This window comes from Lipotes vexillifer, unplaced genomic scaffold, assembly GCF_000442215.2.
Source record: "Lipotes vexillifer unplaced genomic scaffold, Lipotes_vexillifer_v1.1 scaffold779, whole genome shotgun sequence".
NCBI classification, from domain to species: domain Eukaryota; kingdom Metazoa; phylum Chordata; class Mammalia; order Artiodactyla; family Lipotidae; genus Lipotes; species Lipotes vexillifer.
Window position 1 is genome coordinate 265,975 of NW_006788448.1, and position 17,978 is coordinate 283,952.

At 42.9% G+C, this 17,978-nt stretch overlaps 1 protein-coding gene across 1 annotated transcript in view; it reads right to left on the bottom strand.

The window, feature by feature from the left end:
- Positions 1–17,978, bottom strand: part of IQGAP2 (IQ motif containing GTPase activating protein 2) — a 293,348-nt gene that overhangs the window by 141,997 nt on the left and 133,373 nt on the right. The window contains 1 exon segment of the mRNA XM_007461600.1: positions 2,723–2,879. Within this exon segment, the coding sequence (XP_007461662.1) occupies positions 2,723–2,879 (157 nt within the window).

The window sequence follows — 17,978 nt, forward strand, 5'->3', positions numbered from 1 at the left end:
AAATTTCCTTTAAGGGAACTTTTAAAGGATTTAAAAAAAGGAAAAAAAAAAAAGCCTTTTTTTTTTTTTTTTTTTTTTTTAGAAAAGCCTCTTTTCTCCAGTGAATTAACAGAGGCGTACTTTCCATCTGTCCCGTGTTTCTCCCACATCACATCGGGCATCTACCACCCTCCATCCACCACCTCCCTTCTTTCCATGCCTCTCCTAGCATCCTTTCTTCTGTGCACCCCAGTGGAGGCCTGACGGCACGGGTGACAGCAACATAGAATACTTCCCTCTGTCACGATGTTTTGCTCAGGGATGTCATCATCTGCTTAGGCGCCACAGGTATTTTATTTTTTAACAAGAAATTGGAATCACTTCCCCGTCCCCATCCCAAAGACAAGTTGCTACTGATTCAAATAATAGGATCTCTGACGCCAGGAGGAAACAGTACCTGTTTAAGTTGCCATGAGGGGGTCCACAGCTGAACTGGGAAGAGACACCTATATTCAAGGTGTATAATGTGCCAGGAGAGGGAAGAATCAGCCCACCCGCTGCTGAGTCTCACCTTCACTAAAGGTCTGTCTTTCTGGCCTGATTCTCACTATCCACACATCAAAATATCCACAATCCCTTTCCAGGGAGGCCTGGAGCCAACTACACTTTAACTCTATCATCAAATCTTCATGGCTGGGGCTTCCCTGGTGGCGCAGTGGTTGAGGGTCCGCCTGCCGATGCAAGGGACATGGGTTCGTGCCCCGGTCCGGGAAGATCCCACATGCCGCGGAGCGGCTGGGCCCGTGAGCCATGGCCGCTGAGCCTGCACGTCCGGACCCTGTGCTCTGCAACGGGAGAGGCCACAGCAGTGAGAGGCCCGTGTACCGCAAAAAAAAAAAAAAAAAAAAAAAAAACTACATGGCTGTTAGTACTAATAGGCCTAGATCTTGGTAACTACCACTACAGTAATGAAAATAAAACAAAAATCGTGCTCAAAAATGTGGATAAGTGTTCATTTATTTTGTGACAAGGGGGATACAAATTATTTTTTACCGTGCAAAGCAAACTTTAGTTTTGGCTGGCTAAGTCATTTGTTTCACTTAAGTCTTAAAAAAGGCCGAAAACTTACTCTAGGGAGAAACATCTAGAGTTAATAAACACATGACTTAATAAACTCAAACTTATTTTAAGATATGCAAACACTTTTATTCATAACGTTATTCAAGGCAGAAACTTTTGCTCAATTCCCTTTTGGGCTAGATGATGAAAAGAGAGTTGTCAAAAAAGATGTCAATTCATCTTGTCTACTGTTAGCATAAACCATTACTCAAACATTTGCTCTGAATTCAATATACACATTTAAAAAATAAATTTTGTCTCAATAACAACTGAAGGGTAGTGTGACATGCAATAAATGGAAAATCATTCCATTTTCAACTATACTTAATGTTACCCTTGAAATTTTAAGAGAAATAACTTTTAAGGATACTTGAAAATCTGCAGATAAAAAATACTGATATAAAAAACCAAATACAATATATTAAGAAAATAAAGAATCAAGTTTCCAAGAAGCTTTAGAAACCCTGGCCCAAAGTGGAGAATGGATCACATGTTCCAGGAGGGAACAGCACACATTTTTTTTTTTTTTTTTTGGTATGCGGGCCTCTCACTGTTGTGGCCTCTCCCGTTGCGGAGCACAGGCTCTGGACGCGCAGGCTCAGCGGCCATGGCTCATGGGCCCAGCCGCTCCGCGGCATGTGGGATCTTCCCGGACCGGGGCATGAACCCGTGTCCCCTGCATCGGCAGGCAGACTCCCAACCACTGCACCACCAGGGAAGCCCCAACAGCACAAATTTTAAAATTCCCTTTTGAAGACACATATAATGAAGGGGTCTTTCAGGCTGGTGTTTACTTTTTCCTCCTTTACTTTTTAATGGAAAATTTCAAACATAAAAATTGGACAGAATAGTATAATGAACTCATTTGCATGCCTCATCTAATCTCAACAACTATGAACTCATGGCCAGTCTTGAATCATCTGTCCAAACTCCTCCCAGTTATTTTGAAGCAAATGATAGATGTATCACTTTATCTGAAAATACTTAAACATGTATCTGTAAAATATCATAATTTTTTTTTATTAATACAAGATTGGTATTTATTTTGGTTTGGTTTTCTCACCCATATGCCTTCCCAAATTAGCCATGAAATAATTCTTAAAACTAGTTGCATATAAAAAGGGTGATCTTAATTTGTTTTAAACACCAAAGGGAAAGGAGTTCCTGACTATTCAGTATCAGAATTTTTTTTTAAATCACCTTGGGCCTAACTCTTTAGGGCCACAAGTTCAAGTCCCAGTTGGGTACTTTATTCCTTGATGAGAACAAGGGAAGTAATAAACTGTGTTGATGGTGAAAAAAGGAGGGGTAGAGGGCCCCCCACTCTTACAGTTACTGGCACTAATAAAATGACCTCCATGAAGGAATAATGGGGGTGGGAGTTGGGAAGCCCCACAAAGCAGAGGTCTCTCGGCCTCAGACCAGAAATAGAAAAATGCTTTGCTTTTAAAATTGCTGCTGCCTCAGGAATGATTATTTACAGGCTTAAAAGACCAAGGACATCCCCTTTCCCCACAACCCATCTCCCACAAAATCCTTATAGAAACACTAAAAGAAAGGAAAGGAAGGGAAAGACTGAACTTTCACTTTGAGCTGGAGACCAGACCAATTAGATCTCAGTTACCTTATAACGTGTTTGTTCCACATCATAGATCTTTTTCTCCGATACCATTTTGGGGGCAAAGAACTTGGCTAACTTTGCAAGGTAAACTCCGTTCCGGAGCCCTTCTTCCAGTTCAGTGGTTGGTGGCAATTCTTCAACTAAGCAGACTTCCATCCACCTAAAGGGATTAAAAAAACCTTAAGGTGACTCCAGTTCAGTAACTTTCTATAACTGAAGAGATGCAGTATCTTACTACCTGTGATGGAGACATTAACAAAGGGAGCGGGATGTGAAACATCTTTAGGTGTCACAGATGGGAAGAGAGAACTTTCTGGGTGGGACAAGAATTCAGAACACACAGGAACAAGGGGGATGACAAGCCCAGAGGCACTGAACTCACTTCCAAGCCAGAGCTTGTCGACTTCACTTTTATCAGAGTCTCTGCCAATTCTCTTTTGTGCCAAAGAGGAAAAAGGCCAAACCATATTTGTATGGGTGGAATGAGTCTTGCTGACATTACAGAAAAAAACAGTTCCAAGTTTATGAGCCCTTAGTGGAGGACATTCTTGTAGGGGTTATGCTGTGGGGAGAGTGTAGTCCCAGGTGCAGTAAAATTTGCCGTTGCCTCAGTCTGGAAATGACTACCAGGAAAGGTAGGAAGCATGGAAAAGGGACAGTGAAATTCAGAAAGCAGAAGCTGTCTTCTTTAAATAGGACACATTCCTTTTTCCAGGAACTTATTACAGCATGCGTACCTTTTTGGGGGAAGCTATTTACTGGATTCTGAAAAAGATGAGATTAAATCTTAGGACACTGTGCCAGTATTGCAGAAAAGAGAGCACCAAGGTCACTACTGGCTCAAAAACACACAGTGGGAGGGGAGCCAGGCCAGTTCCCATTTCACACTGGTGTGCTCAGAATCTGTGGAGCTCAGAGAATAATGCGCTTCCTATCCATTCTTGAAGAACTCTTCCCTACTGTAAGACCCAAGAGGCAGGGGTGCAAGCTCTCACCTCCCTGCCACGAACCCATCGCCCAATCACCAACTATGAGTGTGAGCTCCACACCTATATAGCCAGTCCCCGCAGAAGATCATTAACAACAACAGCGCCGATCCCATCAACACTTGGCAGTTGGGAGAGGGCTCTTCCGCAGTATTAACAACTGATCGTGATCCAAGCAGTGAATGCTGTAAAACGTCTCAATCGCTTGCAGCTCTGGTCAACATCTTTGAAAAGCTCAGAGAGTCCCTAATAAGCAAGGAGTATTTACTGACCACTTATTTAGGCAATGTAAAACGTGGAGTACATGAGAAAAGCATAAGCCCTGCTTTCAAAGAGCATTAAGCATAATTGAGACGGCAACACAATTGTGGGGAAAAACCAGAGAGCCATGTAAGAGAGGCTATGCTGCCCAATGCTACATGTTAGTGCATAAGAAGAAAAAGTTGGGGAATAAAGGAGATCATTGGATTATCACTGGAGTAACAGGGAAAACAATGAGAAGGTGGTGGGATCTGGATTTGGCCTAGAAAAGGGGAGTATTTGGAAAGGCAGGGGAAGTGCTTAGGAGCTGGGGAACAGGACATACTAAAGCCATAAAGGAAACATGGCTGATTCATGGAGCAAACCCAGAGAAGACTCTGGGCCTTTGGGGTTCATGGGAAGAAAGGAATAAAGCTGAGCACACATAGTGAAGTGAGGTTCTGAGGGAACTGGCGTTAAGAGAAGTGATGATGTTTGTTGCCACAGGAAGCAGGGAGCTCTTGGCAGCTTCGCAGCAGAGGAGTGACAGGCTGACAGTGGTAATTAGAGAAAAGTAATCTTGTATGATGGATGCCCCAAAGATAAAGCGCTCTGTCAGCCTTTCCCATTGTGAGGAGTGGAGGGACTGGATGAGACAGGAGGAAATGGGAAGGAAGGAAAACAAGAGGCATCTCAAAGGAAATGGTAACAAGACTTGGTGACAGCTTAGAAAATGCAGGAGGGGGTCAAAGGAAAGAGAATATTCCCAGCCAGGGAGAGGGGCCCCATGTGGAGGGAGGACTCAGCCCCACATCCACTGTGTGACCCCAGGCATGCCCCCTAACCTCTCTGGGGCTCATTTTTCTCCTCTGCTAAAGGGGCAGGAGATGAGAAGGATGGGATGTTAAGGTCTCTCCCAGGTCTAACATCCTAGGGGGACTGGGGGGACTGGGGAAAATGGGAGAACAAGGAACTGATAAAATGAGATGACAAATTTGCTTTCACATAACCAACAAGGGCTTCAAATGAACGTAAGAGTACCGAAGGCTTGATGAATTTTTAAAAATGTAAGAAATCAATAACAACGTTGCCTTTTCGATAAAAATCTGGCCAAGTTAAAAGCCACTGCACTAGACCAAGTTTCTAACCTAAATAAACTACAAATTACAGCATTATATGCTACTTCACATTAAAACAAACCTGTTTTCAAATAATTATCTTGAAAAAATGTACAAAATTGTTTCTAACACAACAGTATATAACTGCTTTATAATAATCCCATAATCGGGGGTAGACGTATGAAGGGTGGCAGACAGGTAAATTGACAATTTGTAGTAGGAGTGGGGGAGATGAATTGACATTTGGGACCAAGGGGCAGGAAGTTAAAATAAAAACAACTCTGAAGTGTGATATTTTAGACGTGGTCTTACTTTTTCAAAGGATAATCACCTTAATTTTTGTCTGTGTTAGAATATATGTATAGTTGGCTGAAAACACTAACTATTCTAAAAACTTAGGTTAACTATAGCCTATTTAAAATGTAGCCATTGCTAAGGCATATGACATCATGAAGTACTCAAAGGCAAAAGCCATCTCTTCTTGCTTTTCATAATCCCTTTATCCTGGAAATGTATTTACAGATAGTGGGTACCCAACAGACTGTTTATTAAATGAAAGATTCTGACTGCTTAAGAAAAACGTTTTCCAAGCATCACAGTTACATCATAACATCTTTTAGGACACTGCCAATGACTTGTAAATGTAGCATTTTTGCAACATTAGGCATCAATGTTTCACTACCTTGAAAGTCAAAAGAAAATGCTATTACCATCAATGGTAACTAGTGTTTATTAGCACTATTTTATTCTAGAACCTGGATTTAATACTTGATGGGGATTATCATTTAATCCTCGAGCCCACCCCATAAGGAAAGGTGCTATTAGGATCACCACTTGCAGATGCTAATCTGAGGCCCAGAAAAGCCAAGACCATAGAGCTACTAATTGAAAGACATCAAAAAGCTCCTCTAGGAACCCTCCTACACTGTGGGTGGGAATGTAAATTGGTGCAGCCGCTATGGAAAACAGTATGGAGGTTCCTCAAAAAACTAAAAATAGAGTTGCCATATCATCCAGCAATCCCACTTCTGGGTATATATCCGGAAAAAACTTTAATTCAAAAAGATACATGTACCCCTATATTCATAGCACCACTATTTACAACAACCAAGACATGGAAGCAACCTAAATGTCCATCGACAGATGAGCAGATAAAGAATATGTATGTGGTACATATATACAATGGAATATTACTGGGTCATAAAAAATAATGAAATAATGCCATTTGCAACAACGAGGGTGGACCTAGAGATTATAATTTTTACTAAATTGAAGTAAGTCAGAAAGAGAAAAACAAATACCATATGATATCACTTATATGTGGAATCTAAACTATGACACAAATGAACTTATCTACAAAACAGAAACAGACCCATAGATACAGAGAATAGGCTTGTGATGCCGCAGAGCAACTAAGCCTGTGCACCACAATTACTGAGCCTGCACTCTAGAGCCCGTGAGCCACAACTACTGAGCCTGTGTGCCCCAACTACTGAAGCCCACGTGCCTAGAGCCCGTGCTCCACAACAGGAGCAGACACTGCAATGAGAAGCCCGCGCAGCGCAAGAAAGAGTAGCCCCTGTTCACCGCAACTAGAGAAAACCCACGCACAGCAACAGAGACCCAGTGCAGCCAAAAATAAACAAATAAAAATACGTACATAAATTTATTAAAAAAAAACAGAGAGAATAGGCTTGTGGTTCCCAAGGTAGAGGGGTGTGGGGGAGGGATGGATTGGGAGTTTGGGATTAGCAGATGTAAACTATTACATACAGAATGAATAAACCACAAGGTCCTACTGTATAGCACAGGATATTCAATATCCTGTGATAAACCATAATGGAAAAGAATATGAAAAATATGTATATGTATAACTGAATCACTTTGCTGCACAGCAGAAATTAACATTGTAAATCATTTGTGCTTCAATAAAATGTATTTTCAAAAAGCCCCTCAAATTCCAATTTTTAACTCCCACGACTCAAACAGAAGAAGTGGTAACCGGACACTCCAGGCTTCTTCCAGAGTAGGAGTAAAGGCCCCGAGGTTTGGAGATGCAGACGCTTTCACTCTTCAGTGTAAGGTCAGAGCATAGTACATTCGCTGTCAAAGTTGAGTAAACGTCCTAGGGTTCCATTTATTCGCTTGGAGCTCCCTCTTTGTCAGTCACCTACCTCACAACTGTAAGTGACCGACAGCCTCGGCTGCGTCTTGCGGGTGCTGTTGTAACTGGGTGCTGGGTGTGGGAAGCTTAGAGTCTGTCTAAATGGGGTCACCTCCTCGAGAACTCTGGCAAGACAAGGCAGGATCTCTAAGAGTCTCCTCATAATATACAGCTTGGAAACGTATCAATTATTAGTCAGTATATGATCAATAAAAATTGAATGATGATAGCAAGACCATTCTTCTGGAACAGTCAGTAAACTCTGCTCCAGAATAACCAGCTAGGCTGGCTCCCTAACACTGCTCTCAGGGTATTAACTACCTCACAGGGAAGCAGGGACCATGATATGCAAGTTTCTAAGCTAGCACCCAGTCATCACGTGGGCTGAATATCCTTTGGACCTATGTTTCAAAAGCCTCCACTCTCCCCTCCCCCTGTCTGCTAGCAGGATGTTAAAGCTCAGGGCAACCTTGAAAGAAGATGGAAGATCTCCCATCAGCCTGGGTCCCTGAGGAACCCAGGGACCTGGGTTATCTGCGTGGTAAAAAGCCTCCTGTACCCCCTCATCCTCGCCTTAAGCTACTGAATCTTACCTGAAAAAGAATTAAATTTCTACTGCCAACCTCAGCCTCAGTGGCTTATCTGTTACAAAGCTAGTGTTAACCCAGCCAAACCAATAAAGTTCATTAAGTGGGATTTTTATGGTCTGTTGGGGTCAAACTTCCTGTCGCAATCACAATACAGAAAACAACTGGCCTGATGTTCAGGAAGTCTGGATTTCCAATCACTAGCTGGATGCCCTGGAACAGGTCACTTAAAACTCTGAGCTGAGTTTTAGTCCAAGAGTCTAAAGTTATAAATGGAATTCTGTACGACGCTAATTATATGATTTTGTTGCGTTTAATAACAGCTTTATTGAGAGAGAATTCACACACCATACACTCTTTTAAGATGTATAATGCAGTGACTTTTAGCATAGTCACAGGGTTGTGAGACCATCACTTAACAATTTTAGAACGTTTTCATCACTCCGAAAAGAAGCCCTATAACTCATTTACAATATTCCCCATTTACTCCCAATTTTCCAACCCACTAATCTACTCTCTGTTTATAGATCTGCTTATTCTGGACATTTCATATAAATGGAACCAAAAAATACATGGCCATCTGTGACTAGCTTCTTTCACTTACCATAATGTTTTCAAGGTTCATCTATTGTGTAGGATATTTTAGTGCTGCATTCCTTTTCATTGCTGAATAATATTCTGCTGTATAGATATATATTATATTTTATTTATCAGTTTAGGGACATTTGGGTTTTTCCCACTATTTGGCTACTATGAATAATGCTGCTGTAAACATTAGTGTGTAAGTTTTTGCAAGGACATATGTTCTGCTTTTTCTTGTGTATATACCTAGGAGTAGAATTGCTGGGTCATAAGGTAACTCTATGTTTAATCTTTTTTGGAACTTCCAGACTTTTCCAAAGCAGCTGCAACATTTTACATTCCCATCAGCGCTGTGTGAGGATTCTAATTTCCCCAGCTCCTTGCCAACACTCAGCTGTCTTTCTGATTATAGCCATCCTAAGTAGATACAAAGTGGCATCTCATTATGGTTCTGATTTTCATTTCTCTGATGGCTAATGATATTGAGTATCTTTTTATGTGCTTATTGCCCATTTGCATATCTTATTCAGAGAAATGTCGTTTCAAATCCATTGCCCATGTTTTAGCTGGGTTTTTAAGATAATTGAGTTATAAGAGTTCTTTATATATTTGGTATACAAATCCCTTATCAGGTACATGATTTGAAAATATTTCTTCATTCTGTGGGTTGTCTTTTTGCTTTCTTGATGGTGTTTTTTGAAGCACAAAGAGGTTGTAATTTTGATGAAGTCCCATTTATCTATTCTTTTTGTCTTAAAGTCTTTATTGAATTTGTTACAATATTGCTTCTGTTTTATGTTTTGGTTTTTTGGCTGCAAGGCATGTGGGATCTTAGCCCCCCAACCAGGGATTGAACCTACACCCCCTGCATTGGAAGGTGAAGTCTTAACCACTGGACCACCAGGGAAGTCCCCCATTTATCTATTCTTTTTTTGCTTGTACTTTGATATCATATTTAAGAAACCACTGCTTAACTGAAGGTCACAAATACTATGTTTTCTTCTAAGAGCCTCATAGTTTTAACTCTTATATTTATTATACCTTTTATCCATTTTGAGTTAATTTTTTGTACTGGTGAGAGGTAAGGGTCCAAATTCATTCTTTTTTTTTTTTGTGGTACGCGGCCTCTCACTGTTGTGGCCTCTCCCGTTGCGGAGCACGGGCTCCAGACGCGCAGGCTCAGCGGCCATGGCTCACGGGCCCAGCCGCTCCGCGGCATGTGGGATCTTCCCGGACCGGGGCACGAACCCGTGTCCCCTGCATGGGCAGGCGGACTCTCAACCACTGCGCCACCAGGGAAGCCCTCAAATTCATTCTTTTGAATGTGGACATCCAGTTGTCTCAGCACCATTGGTTAAAAAGACTGTCTTCAATTTGACCTGAAAACCCACAGAAAACCAGAATTGGCCTGTGTCTCCTCCTGCTGCCCTCGCATTTACTGCTTCTTCCCTGTTCCTTCCATTGGTTGCTCGTACTGAACCTCAACACCAATATGTGAACATCTCATCCCAAACCAGAGGTGAAGCTATTCCTTATGAGCATCTTCAAGGCTGTCGCAGAACCTCATTTTCCTTTCGGGGGGCGGGCGGGAAATGGGGCTCTTTTGTATTAGTATTGCTTGCGTTCTCTTCTCTCTGCAGAAGGAAAATCTGAATCACTTACCAGCCAACAACAAAATGGAGGTAAAAGGAATTTCCTTTCTATCATTCAAGCAGACTGTCTTCAACTTTGTTTTTTTTTTGTTTTTTGTTTTTTGAGTTGAGATGGTTTTCGTAAGTAGCTCTGTGTGGAAAAGTACCAGGTCCGTTCCAAGTGAGATTGGGACAAGGAGGGGTGTGTGGCAGGGGAGGATACTGGGGGAAGGATGAAGGGGAGAGAAAGGTAAAAATTTTCCAATTTTAGGTTAAGGCCAAAAAGAAAAATAATTAATGTCATTTTGTCTTGCAAGAGAACCGAAAACAAACAAACAAAACAAAACAAAAACCAAAAGCCAAAACACCACCTCACAGAAATCTGGAGACAAACCATCCATTCTATTGTGCTACTTTTTGCTTTGCAGAGCACAGGAAAGTTGTTTCACTGAGGCATTTGCTATCTGAGTTGTTATTCAGGAAATCTCCAACTATAAATCTTGGTCTCTATCATATAGCACTGTATGAAATAAATGTCCCCAAAGTAGAGCTGCTGGCCTAGAAACAGAAAGTGTGTTTTTTTCTGCACAAACCCTGTTTTAATGTAGTGCCCTAATCCGTGAACTTTCAAGTACTACAAGTCAATTTCTCTCCTGAAACATTTTGAAAATCAGCATATGAAATATTTTACAAAAGGATAAAAACGACCAGATACTTTTATGTGTACAGTGTAACTGGTCACCTTTTGTGCCAATAAGAAGTAAAATGTCAGAAGTCAGGGTTAGATTCAGTTCTCATGGTAAACCTTTCCATTCACTGGAGGCTGAGGCAAAACTGTCACAACGAGGAGGGGAGGGAATAAATTAGGAATTCGGGATTAAAAGATACCTGCTACTATACATAAAATAAACAACAAGGACCTACTGTATAGCATGGGGAACCACATTCAATATCTTGTAACCTATAATGGAAAAGAATCTGAAAAACTATTCACACACACATATTAAAAAACTGGATCACTTTGCTATACACCTAAAACACTGTAACTCAACTATATTCAATTGAAACAAAACAAAAAAACTGTCACCACAATTCTATCAGCCTAATTAGCTCAGGGGAACAGGGATGTAGAAAAACACATAGTGCACAACTGAGGTAGGCATCCATGGGCCCCCATCCTTCTCTCATATAAAATTTATTTGATTCACTATAAGAAAATGATGTGAAGTATTAAAATAATGCTAATTATTGTCTTTAAAACACAGACTTACAATACCATGAAAAGAAGCAATACATGACTCCAAGACCTAACAGGCACGGAGGAGGCTTTTGAGGGCCTCTTTCTCATTCTCCTCTTTAGGAAGGAGATGATACAGCAACCCTCTGTCGAGTTTGGCAAGCATTTCACGAACTGTGTTCCACAGAATACTGGCTCAGCGAGATGCTAATACTGTCCTGGTGGGAAAGGGGGCCAAATGAACCTAGAAAATGTTGCATTCTATGTCTTCTCTTGAAGCTAAGTTGCATTAGCATCCTGAAAGCTCAGAGAATTCCTGAAGTCAGGAACCAAGTTTACTTTTTTTTTTTTTTTTTTTTTTTTTTTTCCGGGGTCCGCGGCCGCGGGCCTCTCACTGCTGTGGTCCCTCTCGTTGCGGAGCACAGGCTCCGGACGCGCAGGCTCAGCGGCCATGGCTCACGGGCCTAGCCGCTCCGCGGCATGTGGGATCTTCCCAGACCAGGGCACGAACCCGTGTCCCCTGCATCGGCAGGCGGACTCTCAACCACTGCGCCACCAGGGAAGCCCCAAGTTTACTTTTTGACGCAATGTTTCCCAATTTTTTTTGACCATGGAACTCCTTTTTCCCAAATCACTTGGTAATATTTCATATGATGAAATGACAGGTAACTGATAAAAGCAGTACAATTTGGTGACTAAAATCATGGCATTTGGGCTCACACTTTCTGAGTTCAGATCCTAGTTATAGCACAATACAGTGATTTCTCTGTAAAATAAAGATACTTAAACTATCCACCTTTGGAGGGCTTTTGTAAGGAGTAAATGAGAATCTGTGTAATATATTTAGCACTGTGCCCGGCACATAGTAAGAGCCTGGCAAACATTAACCACAATTACTATTAGCATGTCCCCAAGTTTGAATCTGGGCTATTCGCTCACCAGATGTGTAACCTTGACGGATTAATTAATCCAATTAATATTTTTGAGCATCAAGCACTTTCCAGACCTGGTTCCACGTGATGAATCAGGCAAAGTCCCTCAGTTTCCTACGCAGTAAGTCTCATATTCTCACCGATGTTAGGATGCCACTAGTTCAGGAGTTATGGAGGATTAAATGAAACAGCACCAGTATGGAACCTAGCAGATAGCTGGTGCCCAGATGTCACTCACATGGTTTCCTTCTTTTTTATCTATCTATCTATCTATTTTTTAACAAATAAATTTATTTATTTATTTTTGGCTGCATTGGGTCTTCCCTGCTGCGTGCAGGCTTTCTCTAGTTGCAGCGAGCAGGGGCTATTCTTCATTGTAGTGCGCGGGGTTCTCATGGCGGTGGCTTCTCTTGCTGCGGAGTAAGGGCTCTAGGTGCGCGGGCTTCAGTAGGTGTGGCACGTGGGCTCAGTAGCTGTGGCTCGCGGGCTCAGTAGTTGTGGCACATGGGCTCTAGAGCGCAGGCTCAGTAGTTGTGGCACATGGGCTTAGTTGTTCCGTGGCATGTGGGATCTTCCCGGACCAGGGATGGAACCCGTGTCCCCTGCATTGGCAGGCGGATTCCTAACCACTGCGACACCAGGGAAGTCCCTCCCTTCTCTTTAAACAAATTTTTCCAAGAATCTCTTTGGTGAGTTATTTCTTAGAAAATGATATTTAATGCATTATTTTAACCCTTCTTCCTCTATGTTTCTTAAACATAGGATAAGGAAAATAGAAATAAGTGGAACGGCCTGAGGCATTTATGGATATAAGAATGCCTGCAAACTTTGTAGCCCAATCTGCAATATGTCCGATTAACTTTTGAAAATTATTTTGAAAGAAATTTTGAAAAAAATTTGTTAATTACTTCACAGACTACACTGTTGCTTAAATATATGCTCTTCATAATTCTTCCTAACTCCAGGCCCCAATCAGATATTTACCTCTCGAGGAGGTGACCCCATTTAGACAGACTCTAAGCTTCCCACACCCAGCACCCAGTTACAACAGCACCCGCAAGACGCAGCCGAGGCTGTCGGTCACTTACAGTTGTGAGGTAGGTGACTGACAAAGAGGGAGTTCCAAGCGAATAAATGGAACCCTAGGACGTTTACTCAACTTTGACAGCGAATGTACTATGCTCTGACCTTACACTGAAGAGTGAAAGCGTCTGCATCTCCAAACCTCGGGGCCTTTACTCCTACTCTGGAAGAAGCCTGGAGTGTCCTGTTCCCACTTCTTCTGTTTGAGTCGTGGGAGTTAAAAATTGGAATTTGAGGGGCTTTTTGAAAATACATTTTATTGAAGCACAAATGATTTACAATGTTAATTTCTGCTGTGCAGCAAAGTGACTCAGTTATACATATGCATATTCTTTTTCATATTCTTTTCCATTATGGTTTATCACAGGATATTGAATATCCTGTGCTATACAGTAGGACCTTGTGGTTTATTCATTCTGTATGTAATAGTTTACATCTGCTAATCCCAAACTCCCAATCCATCCCTCCCCCACACCCCTCTGCCTTGGGAACCACAAGCCTATTCTCTCTCTCTCTTTTTTTTAAATAAATTTATGTACGTATTTTTATTTGTTTATCTTCGGCTGCACTGGGTCTCTGTTGCTGTGTGCGGGCTTTCTCTAGTTGCGGTGAGCAACTCTTCCTTGGGGTTATGCTCATTTAGACTAAAGGGGACAAAGACAGGGCAACAGTGAAGGAAGGCTGTCAGACCTCTGGGATTCTAGGGGATGGGAGAACAGAGCTTTCTGGCTGTGTTATCCATCAGGATAAGGGAAGAATGACCCCTAAGGAGATTCAGAGATTTGAGAGGGCTGCCACTCCCACCACAGGCTCAGACGGCTCCTCCTTAAAGGGCAAGGTTATCTCTTCCTGGGTTCCTGTGGGTCTGGAAGGCAGGGCCACCAGCCTGGTGAGCCCAAAGGACAGACCACCAAGCGGATTATTCTGGAGCCTTAAAATCAGAATTTGCCCCGCTACTTTTTAGACTCGCTTGGGATCCATCACCCCCTTTCTTCTTTCTAATTTCTCGCTTTTAGAATGGGACTGTCTATTGTATGGCTGTCCCTCCTTCGTAATTTGGAAGCAGAAAACTTCTAGGTTGCATAGCTTCACAGCCAGAGAGGAATTTTTGCCTCAGGACGAATCACGTCTCAAGTTTCACCCACACCTGATTTAGATACTTTGGTGAGACTTGGGACTCAGAGTTGATGCTAGAATGGGTTAAGATTTTGGGGCTTCTGGGATGTAGATGAATGCATTTTGTCTCTGAGAAGGACAGAAATTTGGGGGGAAAAGGGGCAGAACGTTGTGGTCAGAACTGTGTCCCCTCCAAATTCATATGCTGAAGTCCTAATCCACACAGTACAAGAGAATGTGACTGTATCCAGAGAAGGGGCCTTTAAGAGGTGATTAAGTTTAAATGAGGCCATTTGTAGAGGACTTAATCCAATGACTGGTATAAGAAGAGGAGATTAGGACAAATAGAGACACCAGGGCTGTGCACACACGGAAGGAAACCCAGTGAGGAGACAGCAAGAAGGCAGCCATTGGCAAGTCAAGGAGAGAAGCCTCAGAAGAAACCACTTCCACAGACACCTTGATCTTGGACCTCCAGAACCATGAGAAAATAAATTGTTGTGTAAGCTACTCAGTCTGTGGTATTTTGTTACGGCAGCCCAAGCAAATAATACACTAGCTAAACCATCAACCCCCATCATCCTCTAAAACTCCTCACCCAATTTTATTTCTCTTCATTGTATTTCTTACTGCCTGGCAGATTATATCATATTTATTTGTTTGACAGACTCACCTACTTAGAATGTAAACGCCGTAAGAGCAAGGACCTTGCCTGTCTTTTGAGAGGCATATTGTGCAATGGTTCAAAGCACAAACTCTGCAGGCAGAGGCCTGAGATTGAACCCAAGCTCTGCCACTTACCAGCTGTGTGCCTTGGGGAACGGACTTAACTTGTCTGTGTCTTAGTTTCCTATTCTGTACGCTGGGGATAGTCATAGTCTGCTTCAGAGGGCTGTTGTGAGTTGATGGAAGAAAGCACAACAACAGTGCCTGGCACATAATAAACACCTTGAGAAGTAGACATCAGAGCTTTTACTGCTCAGTGCTATATCCCAGGACCACTCTGCCCAACTGCCAACACAAGTCACTGTTCCCATCTGTCCTTCAGCACTATTTGTCTGCCACGCACACTTCCATGGGGCTGCAACTAAGCCAGCATTTTGCTATGTCCAACATGCCTTCTCTCCTTGTGGCAGTCTGCAACATCCCCCCGTGGCTAATCCAAGCCATCCTCCGCTCCCAGCACCCCCTGTCAACACACACACACACTTTATTATTGCCTTACACAAGTTAGGGGTTTAAATGGTATTTAGTAGGGGCTCTACAAATATTTATACATGTTCCCAAGCCAGGTTTCCACTCTAATGGAGCTCTCTCGATCCCGATAATGCCAACCACAAATGACGGCAGCTCCCATGTGATTAGCACGTTGCTCGGCACTTAGCTGACACCTGGCACTTACATGAATGTATTCTCACACTAACCTGACGGGATCGGTATGATTCCCGTTTATCAGGGAAGGAAAGAGGCTCAGAGAGTTAAGCAACTTGCTCACAGCTACACAGCTAGTAGGCTGAGATTCCAATACAGGCTGTCACCTCCGTAGCACACGTGTCTGCCACACTCTGCTCTGCTCTGACAAATTGTCTACGATGAACTCGGTGAACAGGGCTTAAGCTACCTGCCTAGGAAGGTTCACTTCTTAAGAGGAAACTCACAGTGGAGCCTTGTCCAAAACCAAAACAGGCCAGTTCAGATCTTCATAGACTGTGTTTTCCCAAAGCGAGGTGCTATAATACAAGATGAAGGTGAACATCTTTTTTGGGACGGCTGAAGAGGCTGCTGTCACTTTCAGAGGTGTCTATGGGGTGCAGCTGTGCACTGGACTTTGGGTTCTCAAAAATCTGGCTTAAAACTTGGTTCTGCAAATTATTAGTCGTGATTACCTTAGTGTGCAACCATTTCCCTGGGCCACAGTTTCCCCTTTTCAAAGATTAGGTACAACACCAGCTACCTCACAGAGATGTTATGAGAACTAAAACAGATACCATCTATGGAGTCACCTGGTAGAAAAGTACCCAGCACGCAATGGGTGTTCAAGAAACAAATGTTGATCAAAAGGAAGAAAAAGGAGTTAGGCAGGTGAGCATCAGTTTAAAGTGTAATGTTCCAAAGGATCCACCAGATACCACATGTTCTCCAAAGAGCATCTTTCCTAAGCACCCAAGCAGCCTGGCTGTGCTGACCTGAACGTGTAAGATGCAAAGTCCGCTGGAGGGAGGCCGCTGGGGCATACAACACCCTGCAGTAAAACCGGCGGACCAAAGTGCCTCGGAGACCTGAACTCAAAAGTTGGGCTCTGTCTACCTGGCTTCCTTAGAACTTGCTACAGGGGAGACGAGGCTGTCATGGTCATTTGCAGTGCAAAGCACCTTCCATTTTGGAAGGTGACCATGAACTGGGAGCAGAGGAAAAGTGAATAAGAAAGAACCAGAAGAACTGGGCAGGGGTTTCCTGCCAAATCAACACTCACTGGAGGCTTCCACACAAATTTTGCCCTAACAAACAACTGAAGACTTGATGAAGCAGATTCTCCTTCCTGGGTTTGGCTGCATTGTGCTCATGACCTAACCACAAAAAAATCACTGTTCTTGCACTTTTAGACATTTTTTGCCTCAACGTAGGCAGGAAAATGCAAGCAACAAGCTTAATAAGATCACTGTAAACTTAGCTAATTTACCACACCCCTCCCTACCCTCAACTCGCCTTTTTACAGCCTTTTCCCACTTCCTAACCAAATATTCAATAGGGGATCTTTTTTTAGCACAGGCTCCAGATGCGCAGGCTCAGCGGCCATGGCTCATGGGCCCAGCCACTCCGCGGCATGTGGGATCTTCCCGGACCGGGGCACGAACCCTTGTCCCCTGCATCGGCAGGCGGACTCTCAACCACTGCACCACCAGGGGATCATTTAAATAATGAACATTTTAGAACACCAAGAGAATCCCATAGCTAAAGCCAGGTCAAATTTCAAAATATAAGACACATAATCAGTCAAAACAGCATCCAGGATGAATTTCCCTCCTTCTCTGATTCCCTTTAAACTACAGGTATCTTGTGCTCAAAGTTAACCCTTTTCTGGCAATGGGGAATAAGACAGAGATATGAAGGCTGGTTCTTCTAGAGTCTAAAAGATCAAAAAAGAGTAGCTCTTAGTAGTAGTCAAGTACAGCAGGAGAAGACACCATTGGTAAGATTAACTGTGAGAAACGTCATTTTAGTACCATATCAAGAGCCCCTTCCTCCCCTAGCTGTGTCCTCTGCCCAGCCCTTCCTGATTTCTCCCACCCCCACTAGCAGCTGTACCAAGGAAGTGACAAACAGGGACTCACTAGATGCCATCAATCACTGTCACTAAGAGGAGAATGAAAAGAATCCAACATATATAAGGCTTCCCTGGTGGGGCAGTGGTTGAGAGCCCACCTGCCGATGCAGGGGACGCGGGTTCGGGCCCGGTCCAGGAAAGAATCCAACATATGTTCTCGCAAACGCCTCCCCCTCTCCACTCCCACTCCTCCTCACCGGTACACAATCTTTTTTTTTTTTTTTTTTTTTTTTTTTTTTTTTTTTTTTTTTTTTTTTT